Raw genomic sequence first — 23151 nt, 5'->3', positions numbered from 1 at the left:
CACACACACTCACTCACCAGACGTGTCATAGTGCTGAGACTCAGAAGTGCTTCTCACCTGCTTTAAAAACAAACTGCAACCATCTGAGCTGCCATGCTTCTTATCCACACACACACTCTCACATTCACACACACTATTGCATGGAAACTGTGAGATCACATGGTAGGTTACCTCAGTTCGGCTGAAATGCTGTCCGGCTGACTCACCTGATGCGTTCCACTGCTCATCTTGGTGTGGAAATAGAAGTTTCTAACAGCCATAATATCTTTTATTTTTATTTTTTTACAGGCTTCCCACTGTCTAGAAATATCAGTGAATTTATAAAATAGTGGTTTTCAGCAGTGTTTTTTTTAAATAGTTTTATTAATGTTTTGAATTAGCTTGTATTTTTATATTTTTAGTTTTCATGTTAATTGTAGTTACATTTTTAGTAATGTTGTTATGTGCTTTTGTCATTTTATTTGTTTTTCTTTAATTCTTTAAATCTTTAATTTATTTCTATTTAGGTTTAGTTTTTTTAGGGTTTTTTCAGTTGATCATTTTAGTGCTTCAGCCTAAACTTATTTCAGTTTATTGCCAATGCAACATTTAAATTTTTTCAACTAATATTAATATTTTATTTAAATTTATTTTATTTTTTCAATTAAAATAAATGTTTTTAATAGTTTTAATAGTTACAATGATAATAACCCTAGTTTTCAGTCCTCCTGGAAAAGTTATAATTATTAAAATCTTGAACATTCTGGATATTCCTATAGTGAATATCACATTTTCCCCATTATCCCAGATCTCTTTTGCTAGAGATGAGCTCTTTGCAATATCTATAAAATGATATTTTTCATATAAATCCTTCATGTAAAAGTGTATACAAATGACTGGAAAGATCATAGTCAAAAGGTGTGCGATCTCTGAATTTAAGGAATGTAAAATCCAAAATGTATCTTCAGCAACAATGCATTGCTACTGATGCACAATATCAGTGATCATATTCTTGTCCAATAAATATATATATATATAATTTATATAAGAAATTCACACACCCACTTGCTCTCACACACACACACACACACACACACACACACACATATGGACACACGCACGGCATGCATTCACTTACTCAGACACGCACACTAACTTTTTTGGCCATCATATCAATTATTGGCCATAGCAACATAAATATCAGTTCTGTTTATAAAGTGTTAACTATGTTTTTCAAGTAGTGCTAAAATGCAGGCAAGGTCTAAAGTGAAAAGTTTTGGCTTTGTGTGATCAGGTACACCTACAGAGGACAGCTGGCCCGGCATCTCATCCATCGAAGAGTTCAAATCCTACAACTTCCCCAAATACAAGCCTCAGCCCTTCATCAATCATGCACCCAGGTACCGTGTGTGTGTGTGTGTGTGTGTGTGTGTGTGTGATACAGGTGCTGCATTGCCGTTTCATACAGTGTGTTTGTTATGAGTTTGTGTACTCAGTGGCTTCGGTGTGTTTGTCTTGCCACACAGAGCAAATGACCATGACCTCACAGCCTGTGTGTGAGTGTGCCGATGCTACTGTGGGAAAGTTTGTGTATGTTCTGGTGTATGTTAGAAATCCGTGTGCGTGCCAGTAAAGCAGGATTTCCTCTGGAATTTCTGAGGCCTTTTGCTTCCTTCCTTTCGTTTGCCAGTCTGATTTGTCAACCTGGCAATGGTCACATCTCTCTCTCTCTCTCTCCCTTCCCATCTACAGGTTGGATACTGAAGGAATAGAGTTGTTATTGTCCTTTCTAAGGGTAAGAATGTGCCAGAACTATGGATTGCATCGAATTTAGGCCTACATTTATATCAAACAATTATAAGGCTCAGAGACTTTCAAAATAATAATAATTCAGAGCTATTAATTGTTTAAGATGTGTACTCTCAGTAGTTATAGTAACAATTATAATAATTTAGATTTATTTATTTTGCACACAAATGTAACTACTTTTTAAAAAGTTTTTTCCTTTATCTTGGATGCTGTTAATAAAATAAACAACCCTTTATCAGTCTGACAGAGCCATCCTCATTTATTTTTATGTTTTCTCCATAGTATGAGTCCAAGAAGAGGATCTCTGCTGATGAATCGATGAAACAACCCTACTTCAAGAGTCTGGGCATGCGTGTGCAAACACTGCAAGAGAGTGAGTGCCCTTACACACACACACACACACACACACTGCTCACTCAGATATCCTCATTCTCATGATGTGCTGTGGTTCTGCAGACATATCTATATTTACACTGAAGGAAGTGCAGCTTCAGAGGGACCCCGGCTACCGGAACTCCTCGTACCCAGAGACAGGTATGTCAAAGACATGTTTGCTTTGATCCGTGCTCTGCACACATATTCAGAAACCCTCTGTTCTGTTATAGTGGTCAACCAGTATGGGTAATACTCAGACATTGTGTAAGTAGTTTCTGGAACTGACACTAGGGGGCACTGTTCGTAATAGACCAATAGATGTTGACCAGGTCAATTATAGGGGATGATTTTTGGCGATTTATTTTAAAAATTTGTGATTAACTGATACCTGTGCCTCTTGCAGTTAAGCTATAACTATTGTATAAAATATTAAATTATTTATTTTTTACCAAAAAAAATCTCAAAATTAATTCTGCACATTTTTATATATATATAAAATATTTTTTTTTACATTAATTATTTAAATATATAATGAATAAATATCCTAAAATATATTATAACATTTTAAAATATTTAATTTATTTTTTGTATCATTCTGTACCTTTGTGCACTGTTCTCTCATCTAATAATATAACTAATACATGTAATAATTAAATATATATTTAAAAAAATTATATATATATATATATATATATATTTACATTTATGCACATGTGCCGGTATGTGCGTGTATAATGTGTAATGCAGAATTTAAGTCACATTTTAAATAATATTTTTATAAATAATTGTATAACTATTTATTTATGGATTTGTTATTTTAGAATTATTTTGTAACCTTGTACGCCCTGTTCTCTCCTGATAATAGAACTAATATAACTGCATAAATTTTACATTAATTACATATGAAAAATATTTTAGAAAATGATTAATCTGACGTAATCTAAAAATATATATATACATTTTATACAATGTTGTGGGTGTAACTATATAAATTTTTTAATTACTAGTATTTTTTTTAATTTGTTTGTACACTTTGTTCTCTCCTCCTCTTCATTCTCTTCTTTCTGTCTCTCCCCTCACAGGAAACAGCAAGAACAGACGGCAGAGCATGCTGTTTTAAGCTGCGTTCCCTTACACTCTTGCCCATCACAAACACACACTCTCACACAAGCACACACACACACACACACAAACACACAGGACGGATCAGGTCGATGGCTCTTATTCCTTGACTGTGTTGTATAGACTAACTGACTAGTCCCCCTCGCTCCCAGAGAGAGGGTGTTTGTTGCGTGTGCATGCGTGGTGAAGGGGAAAGGGTTGAACCCGCTAATCTCCCCCCCCCCCCAGTGTCCCGCCTCCAGCATGCAGCCTTGAGCCAGAACGCCCATCGGCCCCTCGTCTGGACGCCTTCCCCCGTGTGACGCTTAGGGTGTGTGAACATGTATATATTTATTGACGGAGGAGTTGTTTTGCTGCTAATTGACTACTGTCTCTTCGTAACTTCCTCACTCTCGTGCGACCCTCCTGGTTGTCTCGGACACATCAGTCCCACGTCAATACGTTTTTTTCTTCTTTTTTTTTAAGAACGATTCAAATTTTGTTTGAATGCTGATATCGCAGCTGTCCGTTTGTTGGTTTTACAGAGGTGGAATGCGTGCTTTGAATTTACTTTTGATTTTCCTAGCATGCCGATTTCACTTCAAGACAAACCGAGCGTCCTGAAAAAAACCTTTCCTTCCCAAATATTCATTCCTCAAGTTTAAAAGCATCATTTCAAGATAAAAAAGCGTGGATATGTTCCTCAAAGGCACGTCTCGTGAACGGCCTGATCAATCAGGGACCATCTCAACCAGGTGGGCTTCAGAAAGCTGCAAAACGACGGGGAGAAAGCAAACACTGGACCAGCAGGAACGTTGTGACCTCACCATTTTGAACTGAGAACCAACTTTCCCCTCTTTTGCATTCATTCGTTCATTCACAGTGAAAACTTCCAGTCGGAACTGAAGTGCTTGTTCGTCAGATTTTTAATTTCTTTCTTTTACAGTCGGAGCTCCTGATGCATCATCAAAACCAGTTGCAAATGACTTTCTCCTATCAATAGAGCTCCTCTGTAGCTTCCGAGTGTGTGCAACGCTTGTGAACGAGCGAGAAAGTGCGAGTGTATGTGTGAATATGGAGATCAGTAACTGTACAGAGCCCATTGCTCCATGCAAGTGATGGCTATGAAGATGAGCTAGTTTCATTAACAGTATTAAGAGATTTTTTTAAATGTTACATATTGACTCTTCTGTGAATTATGGTATCTTAAAGTGGCATGTTGGAGTCCGACTGTCCCACATGTGTGCTTGATTTTATTCCGAAGAGAAAAAAAGATATTGTGTGTATAAAAAGAAAAAGTAACGACAACTCAAAAACAACTTTTTGACAGCAGCGTTGGACCAATGTTTCTTTTCCCAGCATTTATAAACATGAAGAACCCAGAAGATATCAGATTTTAAATGACTGTTTGAATTTTTTCTGAACTGACAGATGTTAATTAATATTGTAAAACCGGAGTCGATTGTTTCTGGAGAATGCGTGCGCGAGTGTGTGCGTGATTGCGTGACGCATGGAGTGTGTGTTGTCCTGTAAGCTCCGCCTCCGACGCTCTCAGAACACCTGCTGTCGGCTGAATTGACCGTTTAACTCTTTGTACTGCAGATATTTATTTCTCTTAATCAGTGAAGTAAACATGGTCTGTTTCTTACAGCGAACTCTCTCTCGTCTGATTATTATATTTGTGTTTGTGTGCATTTCATCCTGAAAGGTGTTTGATCAGACGTGAGGATGTCGAGTCGCATTCAATGCTTGATTTTATTTATAAAACACAAGGCACATTTTCTTGACTCTTGAAAAAGAAAAATAGCAAATCAATACGAGAATACACTTTTTAATCAATTCATTAATGAAAAAAAATAACCGGAAGCTATTACAAAGCTTTTCTTTCCAATATTGAAATGGAATTTCGTCTATTACAAAATGTATTTAAGCAGGAAAATAATACAAATACACAATTCTTACACAAAAGGCACAGCCGGTAGTACATTTAAAGCACAGTGCATATAACGCAATATTATACAATATCAGACACACAGAAACCCGGTTCACAGCCTCAGAAAAATAAAAAAAGAGACTTAAATGCTAACGAGATTCCTTTAATATGGTTTAAATGTTTCTTTGGAGTCTGAACTGGTCGACAAAACGGGGAGATCTTTCCAGTTGAAGCACCTTGGGAATGGAGAACTGATGGAAAGCATCACGTTTTGAGGACGTACAGAAAGTCTACGCTGGTTTGAACGCGCTTCACGTCGTCCAGCATCGTTTGTCTCGATTTGAAACTGAAAAATAACCTTGTTCTCCAATAAAATGAGACTACAGATTCTCTAAGGCTCCATTTCCAATGACTCACCATCTTCTCAAAAGGACACTTCATGTTCTTTGGCATTACCTCATAATAATTCCCTATTTTAAGAGCTTGCGGAGGAATTTGGTGAGCTTTTTCTGGATTGCAGCCTGAGTTGAAAAAGAAAACACAAAGTTTGCTGGTCCAAAGCTCAACAGAACTGAAGGGTGCTATAGGTGAAGGTGGCCACAAGAGGGTGAAGTGCAGTCTGGCTCAAAAAAATGATATGAAGGTCCATAATTCCTCCTTAGTGTAAGAGTAAAGGTATAGGTCTGGGGTGGTGGATATATGAACTGTCCAGAAATCAGGATTTCTGAGCGCTGGAGGACAGGAGGAGGGAGGATGAGTCCAGGTTGGGGAGGGGTACCGGGAGCGGCCCGTTCAACAGGGTGGGGAACTGTGAGAGAGTCAGAAAGCAAACAAAACATTGAGGTCATGCTACACGTACTGCATCACAATGTGTTCATACACTGTTTAGTAACTGCGAAGCAAATGCTTTTTAGGGTTTAAAAAACACATGCAAATAATTGTATCAGGAAGTGTCGTCTAATGGTGAAGAGTAACTTGACCGGGCCAAATAAGTTCACATCTTAATGGGCAAATCTTGTTAAGAAATGTCCATGTAGATTTTAATAAGCAATATATTATTATTATCATTATTACTATAATTTTTTGTTTTATTTTGAGGTTAAATACTACCTGACAAGTAAGTAGTGTTTGTATGCCTGTGGGACCAATTTTAGCATTGTGATGATAAATTGTTTACTTTTATTATTATTTTTAAAACCATAAATTAAATACAATTGGACTTCATAAATTTACCAAAAAAGTCAAAATGCAACAAAACAAAAAAAGCATTTTATTTATTACATCTTTTGATTTTTAGGATTTATAAGTTTCTAAATATCTTCCCAATACATTTTTCTCCCCACAAAAAAAAAAAAGCTTGTCTTTGTGGTTCACATAACAAACATGCCATAGTCATAAGGCATCATGGTAGCGCTAGGAGAGGAACTTCCTGTTATGTGAGAGCTGACTATACACACAGACAGAGTCTTTTTCAGTTATCACCCCCTCCCTTTTTTAACAGGAAGCTGTTTTTCCCCCATATCCAATGCAGAGCGGAAACATCTGTAGCTTATTTCCAAACCCTAATACACACACACACACTCATACACCAGTAAATCCATTTCCCGGAGTGACTTGAAAACATCTTAAAAGCATCTTTTTTCAGTTCTTTATTTTACAGCTATAGAAAATAATAAAAAAGAAGAAGAACGGCATTTTAAAAGAAAAAAACAAAACCAACGAAGAGCAAGAGTTTTCCACCGCAGCCAATAACGTCAGGAACGACAGTCATGTGACCAACCAGAAAACTCCCTCTACAGCCGCCCAGGGAGGAAGTGAGAGTGGGGGAGTGAGTGTGTACGCGTCTGTCTGTACGTGTGTGTGTGTGTGTGTGTGGTAGTAAAAGTGCACATCAAGAACTGTCACTATTCAAGGCAGAGTCAAGCAGTCGCCGTGATTACCATAATGGTTTCCTGCTGCCTAGCGATGTTTACAGTAAAGACTGGAACGCTCCCCTCAAAAAGCAAGATGAGCATAAATATACAGTTTGCTTTGTCTTTTTCGCTCGCTCACACACACCTCCCTACACACTCTCCCTCGGGTCAGAACAGGAAGTATCCACAGGATTTCCCCTCTCGCTCACATGAAAACTGAAACACGACACCAAACACAAGCGCACGCTAGCAAAACACAAGCAAATCCCTTTCTAAAACACGCTCGCATGTCATTGCCAAACACAAATAAACGAACAACCACATTCTCACATTCGGATTCCTCTTTTTATAGGGGAAGGTTTTGGGGAATGTTTTGTGCGTACCTGAAAGAGTGAACTGTGGCCTTGTAGCCTGGCGGGGCTGAGAGGGGCGACGGGACTCAGGCTGCTCCAGAAATGAATGGAGGACAGGAGAGGACTGGGCGTCAACAGCAAACCAGAGGGAGTCTGAAGAAAGAGGAGTAAAGGAGGTTTTGTGAAAGGGGGGAACGGGAACATGAGATGGTATTTGTATTAGTCACTGAAGTCATGGATCGTGAAATCCCGAAACTTTGGAGAGACGAATGTGAGTCCCTGCATGTCCAGGCTCGTCTGTGTTTCGTTTAGCAGGCAAGGCTGTAGCATGTGGAGCCTGTCATGCGGAAGAAGTCTGAGCACCCCTTTTTTTCGAGAACGGGACAAATTTGGAGCGTTTGCAGCACAAATGCAGTTTCTTTAAAGTCAACTGTCCTGGACATAGATGATATGTCGGAGCAGTCTTTGCTCAAGCTGGGGTTATGAAATAACTGGCTGTTGTAGATGTTTCAGGATGTTTAAAGCAACAGTTCACCCCCAATTAAACTTCTGTCATGTGCTCAACCTCATGTCATTCAAAACCTGTTTAACTTTTGTCTTCTGTGGACATGTGTCCCAAGTGCTCTTTTCTATACAACAAAGCCGATGGTCTCTAGGGCCCTGTTTACACCTGATATTAAAATGCGTTTTGGTCGATCAGACCACAAGTAGACATTCCCGTTCTCTTTTGTCAACTTTCAACCACTTCTGTCCTGATTTCTTCAAGGGGAGGCTCTATGAATGGGCTTTCTCAGATCTAGATCTTCGATCTAATGGACGAAATAAGATTGCGCAATATGAACGAGACCGGAGATGACAGAAAAAAATGGCCACAAGACCATGCTGAACACTGTGAGTGTGTGTTAGAAATCAGGAATGGCGAGAGAACATTGCGTTTTTCATCTTCAAGCCAAACTTGGGTCTTTAGCCGATAAAGTTTCAATCCCGTCTGGCTAGAGCGTTTCCCATAATCTTTACACATTAGGTTAGTATGCCGAGAGTCTTTTGTGGCTGTTTGAACACATTCGACCACATGAGCGTTTACACTACGAAAGCAATCCGGTCAAATGCGCTTTCGTCTACCTCTGGAAGTGGTCAAAAGTGGACAAGCTCAAAACGTTTTAAACCCCGTTTACACCTGTATTTAGCGTCGCCCACTTGTGATCCAATCGACCAAAACACATCTTAATACCAGGTGTAAACAGGGCCTAGGGAATGTCAGACAGCAAAAAGGCACCATAGTACAAGTTGACTGAAGTCCTACAATAGGAACTAAAAGATTTAAGAAAAGAAAAAATCCTTTGGATGAATTTTCACTTGTAAGGAAAAGAGCGGCTTAACTTCTCCTTTGGTGTTTCACTGAATAAAGCCTTAAGTATACTTTTTATGCGCATGCTAGGCTATGAGTAATGCGTGTGGCGTACATTTTATCTTTAGCCTTGTGCACAGCAAGCATTTTTCTAACTGCACATACTCAGTTGCACATGCGCCTTGAATTTTCTTGCACTAATTAGTTGGTCCACAAGGTGGCAACATTGCCCGACCTGCTCACAGTCGTAAAAAAACGAATGCGACAGAACAACAAAGTACTAGAGACGCCAACAACAACAACAATAGACGCCCACATTGATGAATGCTTGTGTGAGCCGGGGGTTGAGGGATACCCGCTCTAGTTTATAAGAGTACAAATACATTTTTTGGGTCAAAACTTCTAGAGCGAAATAGCGCACGCTATTAAATGGTGCAAACTTTGAAAGATTATGCGTTCGGCTGTATGCTATTAGATAGTGTTGTTCACGTCAGCATTGAAGTTGTATGGGTTTGGAAAGTCATGAGGGTGAGAAAATGATGACGGAAAATACATTTTAAGGTGAACTGTCCCTTTAAGAGAGAAAGTGAGAGAGAATTCAACATGAGCATGTAGCTTCCCATGGGTCATGGACTTTGGATCACCAGGTTGTGGCTATAGGGCAGCATGTGAAATCAATTTCTCGTTCTCGCTGTTTTTCTCTGTCCTGTGTCACTATGCTGTAGTGTGCGAGATTACGGACATATGGCTTTACTTACAGGTTTCTCTTCTCTTCTCTCTTGTGCCCTTCTGTCTGTCTTTTCCCTCGTCCTGTCTCACTCTACCTCTTTTTAATAAACCCATCCACCTGCCACACAATTCTCCCTACACACCCAGTAAAGACCAAAACATCTCACAGAATAGCTGTCTATTTGTTACCTGTTGAAGGCCTATAAAAAGTGCCGGAGAGAATGTTTTTGAGTACATTTGTAGCTCTGTTCCAAAACCTAAAAAGCTGCCAACAACTAAATGAAACCTGATTCGAAAGCTCTACATAGGCAGCAACACTCCCACGCAAAATTAGCATATTGCTAAGCTAACAACATGATTTAACCAAGCATAAAACTAGTTTGCACTTACATAGTCCATCTTTACTTAGACTACCGGTACTTTTATTAATACTTTTGGTAAATATAAGTAAATGTACTAGAGGGAGTCACAGACTCTATTTTCATAACCAGGCCGATATGAACTGTTTTCCAAACACCTTGCTATCTACTGCTTAGCTGGCCTTTTCACAGTTTTACATTAGCATGTTGCTAGGCTAACAACACTATATTCTATCGAGCACAAAAATATCGACTTTTCATTTAAATTTGTACAATCTTTATCAATAATGTTTGGTATTAAATTAAATACCAAAATTAAATACATTTTATCTTTTAGTTTTAAGCAATCGTCACAATGCTTACCTTGCCTTTTAACAAATGAATCCGATAGAGCTTTACATTTGCATGTTGCTAAGCTAAATACATAATAATATTATAATAATACATAGTTGTGTCAGTTTTTATGTACATTTGTTGCAATGCATTCTGGTCTTATCAGCTATTATGGTGCGTTCAAGTCATCTCGTATAGATCGTATTTACGATTTGAACGCACTTGAACGCTACCACAATGTCGTAAATACCAGTGGGAAGCTCGGGATTTTCTCTAAGCCCAGATTTTTACGAGTTGTGGGCGTGTCACTGAGAAACATGGCGGAATACCACAATACAAGGTATTTAACTTGTCAGGCTTTTTTATTTACAGTGCAGTAAGCTAATTGCCTGCACAGAATATGATAGCATGATAAAATAACAATGTAATATACAACGATAAAGTTTGCAGTGGCTTCATAAATTAACTAAAAACATAAAAAAATCAAAGCACACCTTATGCAAATATTTGTTATTCATTTTTTAGAACAAGAGTTTAAGAACCTCACTGTATTTTTGTGTAATTAATTAAGAGAAAGTACTCCGCCATCTTACTCCGACCAAAGTGACTTGAACGCACCAGCCGTCGTAAACACGACTTCCCACATCGTGCGTACGAACTTCCCAGGAGGACTTGAACGCACCATTAGCCTAAATAAGTCACTGTGTATTCTGCCCATGTTTTGGAAACATCTTTAGCTTTTATGCCTTAAAATGCTGGCTTTTGAGGCAGCTCACTGGGTTTTGGAACAGATGTGTGTATCATGAGTGTTAGGCTGTGTGAACATACAAATACAAGAACATGTGACGTAGTTTGATACCTGTGCAGTGAAAAAGGCTGGCGTAAGGGACCCTGAGGGCAGTGCTGGGCTGTTGAGGGCGATGGAGCCCAAGTCACTTCCTGAAAGCAATATGGAAGGGGCGGAGATTTCCAGCCCTTTGGGTTTCCGAGCTTTGGGAGGCAGTCCGTTGTGACCGGTCCTCCTCTCGGGAGGCGTGGCCTGATTCTGGGCTCGCTCCCTGTGGCCGGATGATAAATTTAGAGGCTGAGCGATCTGCTCTGATTCGTCTATACGAGCCTCCGGGCTCCGCCCCTGCCGTAGCATATAGACAGGGCTGTGAGTGGGGGAGGGGCTGCGGGATGAGCAGGGGGAGGATTTCGAAGTGAAGAAAACATCCGCGGACGCAGGTGGCGGTGAGGAAGCGAGGGGAACGACCTTCTCTGATCGATTAGTGACAAACCGAATCACTGTTTGTCCCTCCTCCTCTCGTTCGCCACCTCGCTGCTTCTCGATTTTGATTGGACGCAGTAGCGGAGGCGGGCTTTGGAGGGAACTGACTGTGAAGGACGAGTACAGACCAGAGTGAAGATACTCGTTCCTACAGATGGGACTTCTCAACGATGACAGCGACAGCTTCGGAGACTCCTCCCCCTCGCCGTCAGACTCCACCTCCTGTAAGATGACGCCCCCTGCGACGTGACCCCCGTCCCGACCGAGCTCCACCGCTTGGGGATCCATCTTCAGAATATCAGGGAATGAGACGAACTTATACACAAACTTCTGACCAATCACCTTCTTTATGATATTCTGCAAGAGAAAGAGGATGATTACAACAAACTCCCATCGCAGTGTGTAACTATTTTACATTTGGTGGCCAATTCGTACGATCTCAGTCAAACGTTTTAGTCCGTTCTGCCCCACTAACCGTTAGGTTAAGGGGTGGACCTTAATGCGTAAGTTTCTTCTAAAAATGGTACGAATTACATTGTATAAATTCCACAAAATCACTTAAATAGTTACGTTTTCTCATGAGATCGGATTGACGATTATCATTGGTCAGACGTCTGAGAGAAGACGCTGTCATTTGTGAAATGTGAGCTTGTGTAACCTTGTCATAGTAGTAGCGTAGTGCTCGGCTAAGTTTGTCGTAGTTCATGTTGGTCTTGTTTTTGCGTAGGCCCCAAAGTTTGGCGACTTCTTCCGATTTGAGCAGCTTGAACTCGCCGTCATTGGACGTCCAGCAAATCAGGTGCTTATGGCTCTGGTCCAGCAGTAGCTGCAGCAGAAACTGCCACAGCGTGATGGCACTCTCCATGTCTGTTGGACGAGACAAGTCACATTATTAATATCAACAGTATATTTACATTTTAATAATACACAACCTAGTTTGAGGTCTTGCTACCTTCGATTTTTGGCTAAAATTAGGCATTCAACGTTTTGGAGCAGCTGTTGCTATTGCACCTTAAAATACTGCTTGCTAGATTTTGTAACAATGCTGTTTTTTTTCCGGTACGGCAATGTGAACGGGGTGATGGTGTGGTGTAATTTCATTACGTGTCTATCTAATTTAAATTAGCTAAGGTTACACTCTTGCATTGCTTGTTTATTGGTCAAGAAAAGGTGGCATGAGGACGTTTTCTTAATGACCCTAACAAGGTTTGAGTTTCTGAAGGAAGATCTTGTGGTACCGCAAAGCCAAATTTAGCTCGTGTCTGGATGTGTACGGACCGGCGCCTTGATCTGATAATCAGACATCTTTCCATCCAGGAGTGATTGCGTTTGCTTTGTAAAAACTTTCCTTTAACCGTCCCCATGCAGGTTTCTCACAGGAAGTGGTGAAATGGGAGAGGCCGGGGCATCAGTCGTATAAATACAGCCACATTAAAGAACGCGCGTCCGTGCTCCTGAATCCATCCTCTCCCTTTAATTTCCCCTTTTCCCTCTGCACTCTTCATCTCTCGCATGAACAAAAAAAAACGTCATTCCTGGGTGCCCTCCCACAAACTCAGCAAGCATTTCCTGTTCTGGTATACATTAACGCACAGGCTCATAAACAACAAAGGGCTATCAGACAGAAAGACTAACACAGGAACGGCTCGCAAACAAGCAACATGTTCCAGCATCGACCGTCCCCCTTTGGGATGGAGGTGTCCGTTCAAAGGCAGGCAAATACACCCACTTGTGAACAGAGATTACTAACAAGGCAAACATGGAGTTTGTCCACAAGACCCTGTTTATGAACATTGATTAAAGGGACCAGATAGAGATAAGGGGGTTAAGGGGGCACAACGTAGTTAAAAAACCTACAAGCTTTAAGGGAATTTTTTAAACGTATACCCAAAAATGAAAATTCAGATCTATCATCTTCACTACCGCTTAAAAGTTTGGGTTCAGTCAGTGATAAAAAAAAAAAAAAAAAGTAATTCATACTTTTATTCAGCAAGAATGCATTCAATTATTAAACGTTACAGTAAAGACTGAACAAATGTCAAAAGCTGCAAAAAGCATCACAGTTTACACAAAATAAATGTTTCTTGAGCAGCCAATCAACATGTTAGAATGATTTCTGAAGGATCATGTGACACTGAAGACTGGATGCTGAAAAATCAGCTTTACCATTACAGGAATAAATTACATTTGAAAATATATTACAATAGAAAACAGCTTAAATTGTAATAATATTTCATAATATTACAGTTATAACTGTTTATTATTATTATTAAATAAATGCAACCGTGGTGAGCATAAGAGACTTTTTTTAAACATTTAAATAAAAAAGTAAACTTTTGAATGGTAGTGTACGAGTTATGTTTTATCAAAATACGTCTGATCCAGAATAACATAGGGGGAAAAAACGTGAAGTAAAACACTTCCCTTTATATTATCCGCTGCTAATCCTTGAACAATCACCCAAACCGTCATTATCAGACCGTCATACTGACAAAAGTAGTGCAACATGCAAAGACGCACATGCTCAATCTTTACACATTGGATGTCCGCCCATGTTGCAGATAAGGATGGTTGGATCATCCAGTTTTTGTGAATGGATTTCAGAGCAGAAAAATGGCTAAACGTGCTCTTCATACTGTGGCGCTGTAGTTGGACAGACAGGAAGCTGCGATTTCACAAAACAGGATGTGCATTAAGATATCCTTCAAGAAACCTTAGACATATGCAGAGTTATGACACTCAACATGATTTGAGTGAGGTTACATTTATTTTTTACTCCACCTCACTTCTTGGATCATTGATATTTCTAAATTATTATTTTATTTTATTTTTCTCAGCACACTCTGATTTAGACAAAGTTGCAGTAAATATGGAAGTGGATCCATTGGGTGTAAGATAATGATTTTCTAGTAAACAGGAGTGAGTTGCTTCATGCATGTGGTCTGGGATTGACTCCAACAGGAAGTGGTTCAATGTTAGAAGCCCAACAGTACAGGAAGTTTAAATCTTGTTTGGGCCGCTTCCTGTGACTGCTGTCGTCATGCTCTCAAGCCACACACTTAAACTTAGTTTACTCATAACCTTTTGCTCTTTGTCCCTGGTTACATTTTGGGAAATATTTCCAATCCATTAAGAAACCTGTACACTTTGACCAGGGGCTGAAACATATTTTTTTTGAAATTTAAAAAAAAAAAAATATATATATAATTTTTTTGTTTTTTCAAAAAAAGTAACTGTTTGGATTTAAATAGAAACATGCTAAAGAGACTATGATTGGATCATTATTGCAGTGATTATTATCATGTTTTATGTTTTCGGCACCAGTTCTTCAAACCCTAATTGATGCAGTTTGTAGCTTTTCATTTCTTCAACAAACATGTAGGAAGACACACTGTGGCCATATTCCAGGATGACAATGTCAAGATTCATCCAGCTCAAATTGTGAAAGAATTGTTGGGAATTCATTGTGAGTCTTTGGGATGTGGTGGAAGAGACTTTACTGAGTGCTGAACTCTTGCATTGTCAATACAAGATTTTTCTTGACCAAAAATTTATCCACCACCTCTTGATGGAAATAACATCACAACATTTATTTCCATCAAAAGATTTATATATAATTACAATTAGAGTTAACTAGTTTCAATAGACATGAACATTGCTGTGTTAAATTATGCTTGCCTTCTTTTTAATCATATGTGTTTCATAGAGGAAAGAATGTCTTTATAATAACATGAGGGTGAGTAAATGACCACAGACTTTTCATTTTTAGGTGACCTATCCATTTAAGACACAATTGTATTGTAGATTATAGTTTCTGCCTATTTGTTCTTCTTATTTCCAGTGCAGGAGAGGGCCAGAGATCAGGAAGAGCTGGGTGGAGGACAGACAGGACCTCAGGTTGAGGTCTGACAGCCGCCGGAAACCAGTTTGACTAGCATTCAAAGCAGTCAAATGTGTGTGTGTGAGTGTACACGCTTATACACACTTCTCGGTTTTAACTAGCGTTACATCATACCCTTTGGTAACTGTAAGTCAGTCAAACAGGGCGGGTTGGCGTTTACTGCGGCCTTTCTGCTGTCTGAGCCAGCGCTCTCCCGAGACGGAGCGATGGATGGAGGGAACGGACGAGACGGAGCGCTAGATTGAGAAATGATGCTGGCTGGCTGACTCACTAGTGTGGAAAGCTCTGACACGGAGAATGTTTTATTGGCCAAGAGGAACTCCCTGGTTGCAGACTGCCTTATTTTGGGAAAGTCTTTGTCATAATTTTGACAAAGACGAACAAGCATAAACTTTCACCCTGGTTTTCGCTCATCAAACTGACGGCTCTGGAAGTCATCAAGGGATTGATCAAATAATGAGCCTTAAGGAGCAAACAGGAGAGGCTAAAAACACTTACTCTTAGTTTGTCTGGACCAAAAAAAGAAAATGATACATTTAGTCCTGGTTTGCTTAGCGTTTACACTGTCATTTTTAACACTGAACCTAAGAAAGTAAATTCCATTTTGATTTCATGTTTGCTTTACAAGACTTTCATAGACTTTTCAGATGCTTTTGATGGGAATATCAGCTAGAGTGAGTGTAAAGACACAAACAGCATGATTTGGCCAAACCTGTGGTGACAAAGGAGGAAGTGCTCGAAAGACGCTGCCAATTCAGTACAGATATGAATCAGGAAGTACTGTGCACTTGTACACACACACACACACGCTCTACAAACTCCTCTACATATGCGACACAGATCTCATTATAAATGCTCATGCATCAATTTACAGTTCGATCTCGTTCTCCACACTTGGGAACAACATAAAAGCTCGTCGTACGCCACATACTGTCGCCCATTATTTTTTTTCCAAACTCCCAAAGAAGCGAAATGAAACCATTTCCTGCTCCAGCATCCTCTGAGCGGAGCATCTGCGTTAAGCGACCGTAAAACTGTCTATATCAGGACTTCCTCCAATTCTCCTTTGAAGGGCGTCTTCCTGGGAATGCCGATCCCGAGCTGAAAGGTAGGAATTCCTGCTGCGGGGAGCAAACACAGGAACGCGGGGACCACACGGACACAAGGCACAAATGGGAGGTTTCCTCTTCTCTTTTCGTGCTGGCACAAAGCACTCGTCCATATGAACGTCTATAGACTGACATATTGCATGTGAGACCCTGAAGAACGGACTCATGGATTCCCAGATTTACTGCCCTAATCAAAGGGAATAAACACAAGAAGCTGATTTCAAAAGCTCTAGGCCGTTTGGAGAAGTGCCTGCATGGAACGTGGCTGTAAAAGTCATTGTTAGATTATTGCAAGAGGGGAAAAAATGTCTCCCTTTTAAGCTCAGTTGCTGTGTACAAATGTGATTTGCATGTGGAGTTTTTGTCTCTTTAATGTCTTTCAATGAAATAAACCATGCAGAAGCAACGTTTGAATCCTTAGCCAGGAATTTTTAAAGACAGTTAGATGAAAAAATGCATTTAGGCGCATAGAAAGAGTGCGAGACCTCATGACACACAAATAAATAAAAGACAGTGTGCGCTAAACAAAAAAACACACACTCAAAAGTAGTGTGTCTGCACTGCCTTGCTCTGTTGTTATGCCACTGTCTGGCATGCATCAGCTTCATGGTCATTAGGTTTAAGGCTGTTACACATTTCATGAAATAAATGAATTATATATATTGGATTCTTTCACAAACTTCTACACATCCCCATGCAAATCATGTTTGTCTATGAAACATTTTGACAATTCTGTTCATTTTCGCGACAATGCCGTTTTGAGGGCCTGAAAATGCAAACTTTTGAAAACGCGTTTCAAAGGTCAAGTTTTTGAGAGCGATACTGTTATAGTCTTCATGTAACAAAAACTTGAATTTGTGAAAATGGTGACGTCATGCACATACATATTAAGTGTTCAGTGTACACTTAATAGGAGCATTGTGTTTCTGGCCTGGTATGAATAATACAGCGTTTTTAGTGGTTTACGTGGTGGTTTTACGTGGAAATGTAAATTGGTGATCGCATTGTTTTTACTTCCTTTATGACCAATGCCTTTCTGTAACGTATAGTTGGGTTGTATAGTGTATAGTGTAAATGCAGATATCAGATATGGGTCACTTTTATATTGCATATAGTCAACAAATTGGAATCAGGCATCAAGACCAAATGTGGCCTTAGTTCTGTTTGACCATTTCCCCCCCGCATCAAATGGTGCAGATTGCAGAAAATGTGAAAAAGTCCACAGATACCATCTGGGCCTACACACATCAGTCAGAAAACACACCGCTTTACTACATTAAATGCTCAGATACCACGGACAAGCTCTCGCATTTTGAGTTCATGCCATTGGACCTCAGGAAATACACTGGAATAAATATTTGTAATTAGTAGAAAATATTTTGTATTATCTCCAATTAATAATCTGAACTATAGTAATTTGTACTCGATTCAACTCAAATATTCACTTGTTTGATTTATTTATAATCTCTCAAGTAGAACAATTTTGCAATAAGGTATAATCTATTTAACTTTACAATTCAGAATTCCCATAATGCACTGGGGAATTATGAAATCATATTTATTCACTCTTTGACAGTTTCACTGTAGTAAAGTTTAGTAACTTGTTTTGCTACACCTAATTTGCATAAATGTATAAACTCTATGTTAAGACTGTCTTAAAAACGAATTAGAACTAGCAGTTAGAGAAGAGTTAATGTAATCTGTCTCACTTTTCGGATTCAAATGACACCAATCTTATATAAATTATTGTATTATTTTAAGACTAATCTAAGCAGTTTATGCAGCCGGCAACTCAAGCTCATTTTCTACTGCTCAAAGATGATCCATTATGCTAATGCAAAATTGTGTTTTCTGTACCAAAAAATTCAAGGTATGTTCGTTTCCGGATCCTCTTCAGTGTTATATTCATTGTTAATTTAATTGTTACTTATTTTTAATGCAACTACATCAGAATTGCAAGTTGATTAAATATTTTAAAGTCACCATGAAATCAAAATCGACAATTGCTATTTTTTATGGAATATTGTAGCATTTATAAATGATTTATCAGTGCAAATAATTATTTTCTAAAAAATCACGTGCCCACGTAATCTTTAATTACAATCCCTTCCATATCTCTTCTCTTCTTTTATGACGAGGGCGGGACAACCTGTCACTCACATGAGATCGACCAATTGCAAACCACAATAATCTAATCAATTCCCAATGGACAGTCTACATTTTTTCTTGTTTGAGAAGCTGTTTCACTAGAATATACATTCTATAAGGAAGAAAAGACTCGCAACTCCTGCTAACGTTAGATTTGCACACTCGCCTTATTCAATATTATGTTGCAAAGTAATTTTTTCAAAATGTACTTCTAATAAATTGTGTGCAAAACAAGTCATATTTTCAGTGTAGCCTACAGCAGGACTTCTTTTTTTTCAGATCGAGCATCAAGCTATGTTTTTTTCTCAACACAACAGATAATTTACTTTTTACAGCACTGAAGCTCGAAGAGTCAATGGAAAACATCAGGTAAAAACACCTTTAAATCTAACCAACCCATCTAACCATACAGGAAGTAGGAAGACTAGACATTACACACAGTGTGTAAAGCCTAGTCAATCAGTGGCTTATCAGGCAGCATTTACTGCTTGGTAAAGCTGTTTTTTAAACTTTCACACATTGCCGGTGAGTGTGTGTGTGTGTATGGGAGGAGAAAGAGGAGGTGAGAAGACGATGAGAAGTTGGACTCTCTCCAGCACAAAGTGACACGCTCACAGCTTTCAAGACTCGTTTGCAAGCACAGTGTTTTGAATGGCCCCTAGACAGCTTTTAAACACCAAACTTGCCGTCGCGCTCACAAACCCCTCCACTGTAGCGCCAGCGGAAACTCGTAATGAGATTAGTTGGTGTGCGCAGACATTACTTCGCCATGACTAAATGTGCGCTCTTCCTGCACACACAGACTGCAGTGGAAAATTCAGGGAGCTTTTGCTGAAGAGAGGGAGAAAAGAGAGCCGTGAAGGACTTCTCTCCACGACCACATTTCTCCAGAGAGAACTGCAGCTCTTGAAATTACGCAGACAGATCTGAGAATGTCTGGCCGTGTGTGTCTGTGTGTCCAGATAGTGGCTCCAGAAAGAGTGTGGACACCTAAAATGGCAGTGTATTTAATAGCAAAGTATCAGAAAGGGTTCGGAAAACATTCCTAAATTGCATTTTACTTCTAGCATCTAATTGGCACTGCAGTTTGATGGAAACGATGGTTCCTCTTTTAAACCATTTCAGGGAAAGTACAGAAATAGGCTAAGTCTAATTATACTCACTGATATAGTCCTAATTACCATAGATTGTTTTATCACATAACTCGTTTTTAAATGTATGCTCGATATAGCCAACCAATACCTGCATAACTGCACATCTACCAATCTAACCATACAGGAAGTAGATAGGAGGAACTTTACACACAGTGTGACAGTGACTGTGTCCAAAACAGAAGGAAATGGCCTCGAAAGTGACATTAGTTTTAAAGAAAGATGACACACACACACTATTAAAGCAAAATATCTAATTTTAAATGGTATCAGTATTTGGACACTTTCTGGTTGTCATAGTTGAACATGTTCATGAGTTAATAACCTGCGGTGAACTTGATGACATCGTGTGTTAGTTCTGAGGAAAGCTGTAGCATCATCTGCTATCTAATGCAATGAAGTCTATTCATGTACGAGTGACTTACAGTACGTGTCCAAAGACTTTTTTTGCGATCACAAACATCGATCACCCTCAACACATCCAGATGCAGGGGTAACATCAGCTCTATAGGGCTGAACTGAAGTTTCTTTGTTTGCCCCAATGACTCATTTTCAAGATGCTGTCTGCTGCCAGTTTCAATCCGGAAGCGCATGGCAATTAGTCTGCTGCTGTTTCCAGACAAACCAGAAACTCTACTAGTGCGTTCAAAGCGCCAGGAGCCAAAATTCAGCCCTTTCTAACAGCCCTACTTTCAAATGTACAACCAACAAAATGTTAGAAATATACCCCATGAACTCGTGAGCTCAACAGGTATTCAAACTTTCGTCAGCCGTGCGTAAACTGCGCGTAAGTAACGGGAACGGTGGACACTTGAAGTGTCTTGTGTGTCTATTATTGATAGAAGAGATCGCGTTGTTTTTTTTTTCACACACATTTCTTTTACTTGTATACATTTAAGTCTTAAACATCACTTCTGAACATTTCAAACAGCTCCTTAATTTGGATGGGTTCATTCTTTTTTGAGGATATCAAGTTTCAGTCCTGTACTTTGGAAGGTTTCTTCCTTTTATTGTTATTGTGAAGTAATTATACATTTATAAAACATTCAGATAGTTTGGATGGATAATCCACATACCTGTGCGTAATGGTCGGGCTTTTTGTGGTCCTTTTTCACTTTATTAAAAAGAATTCCGTATAATGCGCTGTTTTTCCATGCTGTCGGCCGTCTCGGCAGCTCTCAGTCGGACTGTAATGGGATCCCGACTGTTTTCTCTCTCTCTTTCTCTCTCTCTCTCGCTCTCTCTCTCTCTCTCTCTCTCTCTCTCTCTCTCTCTGAGCAGGAAGTTGGTGCAGGCAGACAGCGAGCCGGCTCACTTCCTCTCGCCGTGCGCTATTCCCCAGGCGCTCGGCCCGTCTGTGTAAACACGCTTTTCCTCCTCCAGCCACTATCCGACATTCAAGAACACGAGCACACACGCGCGGACGCGGATGCGCGCACACGCAAAAAAATACTGTAACCTGAATCTGCAGAGAGCTGAGCACACTGACGTCATTCTCTTCCTGCCCGGGACCCGCCGGGAGGAGCCCGTGTTCCTTCCTCCACACACATTTTGTGTGTGTATGTGTGTGTGGGGCCTGGTAGACCCTACATTATGGGGACAAAATGTCCCCACAAAGATGGCAATATCCGAAATCCTTGTCCTTGTGGAGACATTTTATTGAAAAACATTTGTGGAAAAACAGCTTATAAATCATGCTCAGTAATTTTTTTTTTTGAAAATGTAAAAAAGCAGAACGTTTTCAGTCCCCACACACAGTGTGTGTGTGTGTGTGTGTGTGTGTGTGTGTGTGTGTGTGTGTGTGTGTGACGTTTGGGGATCAAATTCAATTTATTTTGAAATAGCCTATTGTAATTATTTGTATGAAGAGCATAGAAAATGTGCTCAACTAAATCTGGGAGAAAAAAATAATACATCTGTATAGAATAGCCTATATAGCCTATATGTCATTTTATGAAACGGGGGGGCTTTATCCTCTCCAAATAGTGATTTCCAATTTTTTGTTATTTTCAACATACCGTCAGACAAAAACGTGTTAAAGTTTTACATCTTTTTATTTTTACATCAGTTTTCACATCGTAGCATCTCAGGCTAAATTAATATATTTAATACACTGGCCTGGGGATATGATTATGTCTACAGAACAGTAAATGGGTTACAAGTTGTACTGTCAGCCCACTTTCAAAAAACAAATGTTATTTCCCCACAAATATCCACCTTTTTTGTATATATATTTTAGTTTGCAATGAGCATATTTGCTTACAGCATGGAGACGTTAGAATCAAACATGGACAGACCGCTAAACAAACAAACAAACAAACAAACAAAATAATAATAAATAATAAAAAATAATAAATAAATATCAGTTGCCAAGTATGCTTTATTGGCATAACAAAAGACATGCAATGCAGCATGATGTTTAATACAAGTTACAACTGTGCAAATAAGGAATAGTAGCATACAAAATGTATCAAATGCATAAGCCTATAAAAGTAAACAGTACAACAAATAAATGTTTCTCTCTCTCTGTAAATGAGTGGCATGGGGCTCCAGGGGGTGGACCCATCTTTCGATTTCCTGGAGGGATATCCACTGACAGGAAGCCGGATCCTTAAAACACACACACACACACACACACACACACACACACACACACACACACACACACACACACACACACACACACACACACACACACACACACACACACACACACACACACACACACACACACACACACACACACACACACACACACACACACAACCTCTTCTTTAAATTATTTAGTACAAATCTGGTTTTTTTAACTGATGCTTTAATTTAGCTGAGTGCTGATATTAATCAATAGGCCTGAATCTGTCCACTTCAAACATGTTCAAACATGAGATTTAAAAAAAACAAAAAAAAAACATGAGATTTTAAGGGGCATATGAAAACAATTATGATCTTAGCAAGTACCCTGTTTTTAAAATGTCTGTTCATAATCTGCCATCTAGTGGAGGATGAAGACATTACAACACACGCATGTACACGTCACTACAAAGGACGACGGCCGTCAATCTTTAACAGTTAATGTATTTTTTTTAGCAATAATATAATATATATATATATATTTATATTTAACAGTTAAAATTCATGTTAAGATATTAATAATAATTATAATAGTAATATAATATTAGTAATATTTACTAATATAATAGTAAATCTCATGGTATCTAGAGCATCTATATCTATAAAAGCATTATGATCTAGAAAATATAATTTTCCTTAAAAAAGTAACCAGTTGTAAGATTGCATTACACTTTATTTTAAGGTGTGCCTCTTGCAGTGTAATTATGCA

At 39.1% G+C, this 23151-nt stretch overlaps 2 protein-coding genes across 2 annotated transcripts in view; one reads left to right on the top strand and one right to left on the bottom strand.

Annotated features, from left to right (window-relative positions):
- The window catches only part of cdk17 (cyclin dependent kinase 17), a 47788-nt gene extending 42874 nt beyond the window's left edge, over positions 1 to 4914 (top strand). Inside the window, exons 13-17 of the mRNA XM_079624371.1 lie at positions 1274 to 1379; positions 1732 to 1774; positions 2071 to 2161; positions 2245 to 2322; positions 3246 to 4914. Of these exons, the coding sequence (XP_079480497.1) occupies positions 1274 to 1379; positions 1732 to 1774; positions 2071 to 2161; positions 2245 to 2322; positions 3246 to 3283 (356 nt within the window). The 3' untranslated portion in view covers positions 3284 to 4914. The remainder of the gene's footprint in view (positions 1 to 1273; positions 1380 to 1731; positions 1775 to 2070; positions 2162 to 2244; positions 2323 to 3245) is intronic.
- An 86-nt stretch (positions 4915 to 5000) lies between these two features.
- elk3 (ETS transcription factor ELK3) lies at positions 5001 to 21238 on the bottom strand. The gene is made up of 5 exons (XM_079624372.1): positions 20888 to 21238; positions 12161 to 12369; positions 11092 to 11859; positions 7494 to 7616; positions 5001 to 6005 (listed from the first exon to the last, which is right to left on the bottom strand). The coding sequence occupies exons 2-5, from the start codon at positions 12365 to 12367 to the stop codon at positions 5913 to 5915; spliced, it is 1191 nt and encodes a 396-aa protein (XP_079480498.1). The 5' UTR covers positions 12368 to 12369; positions 20888 to 21238; the 3' UTR covers positions 5001 to 5912.
- Positions 21239 to 23151: the final 1913 nt, after the last annotated feature.

The sequence above is a fragment of the Phoxinus phoxinus genome (genome assembly GCF_949152265.1).
Source record: "Phoxinus phoxinus genome assembly, chromosome: 9".
Lineage (NCBI taxonomy): Eukaryota > Metazoa > Chordata > Actinopteri > Cypriniformes > Leuciscidae > Phoxinus > Phoxinus phoxinus.
The sequence above is the reverse complement of the archived record's forward strand: the minus strand, read 5'-3'. Positions and strand labels throughout refer to the sequence as shown.

Bases quoted from the DNA above. Each gene is read 5' to 3' on its own strand.
- elk3 (XM_079624372.1), bottom strand. From the start codon at position 12,367: ATGGAGAGTGCCATCACGCTGTGGCAGTTTCTGCTGCAGCTACTGCTG. The intron at 11,860-12,160 runs GTTACACAAGCT...TTTCTCTTGCAG, and splicing joins TACGCTACTACTATGACAAG to AATATCATAAAGAAGGTGAT. The intron at 7,617-11,091 runs GTATCAAACTAC...CTCTTTCTTCAG, and splicing joins CAGCCTTTTTCACTGCACAG to ACTCCCTCTGGTTTGCTGTT.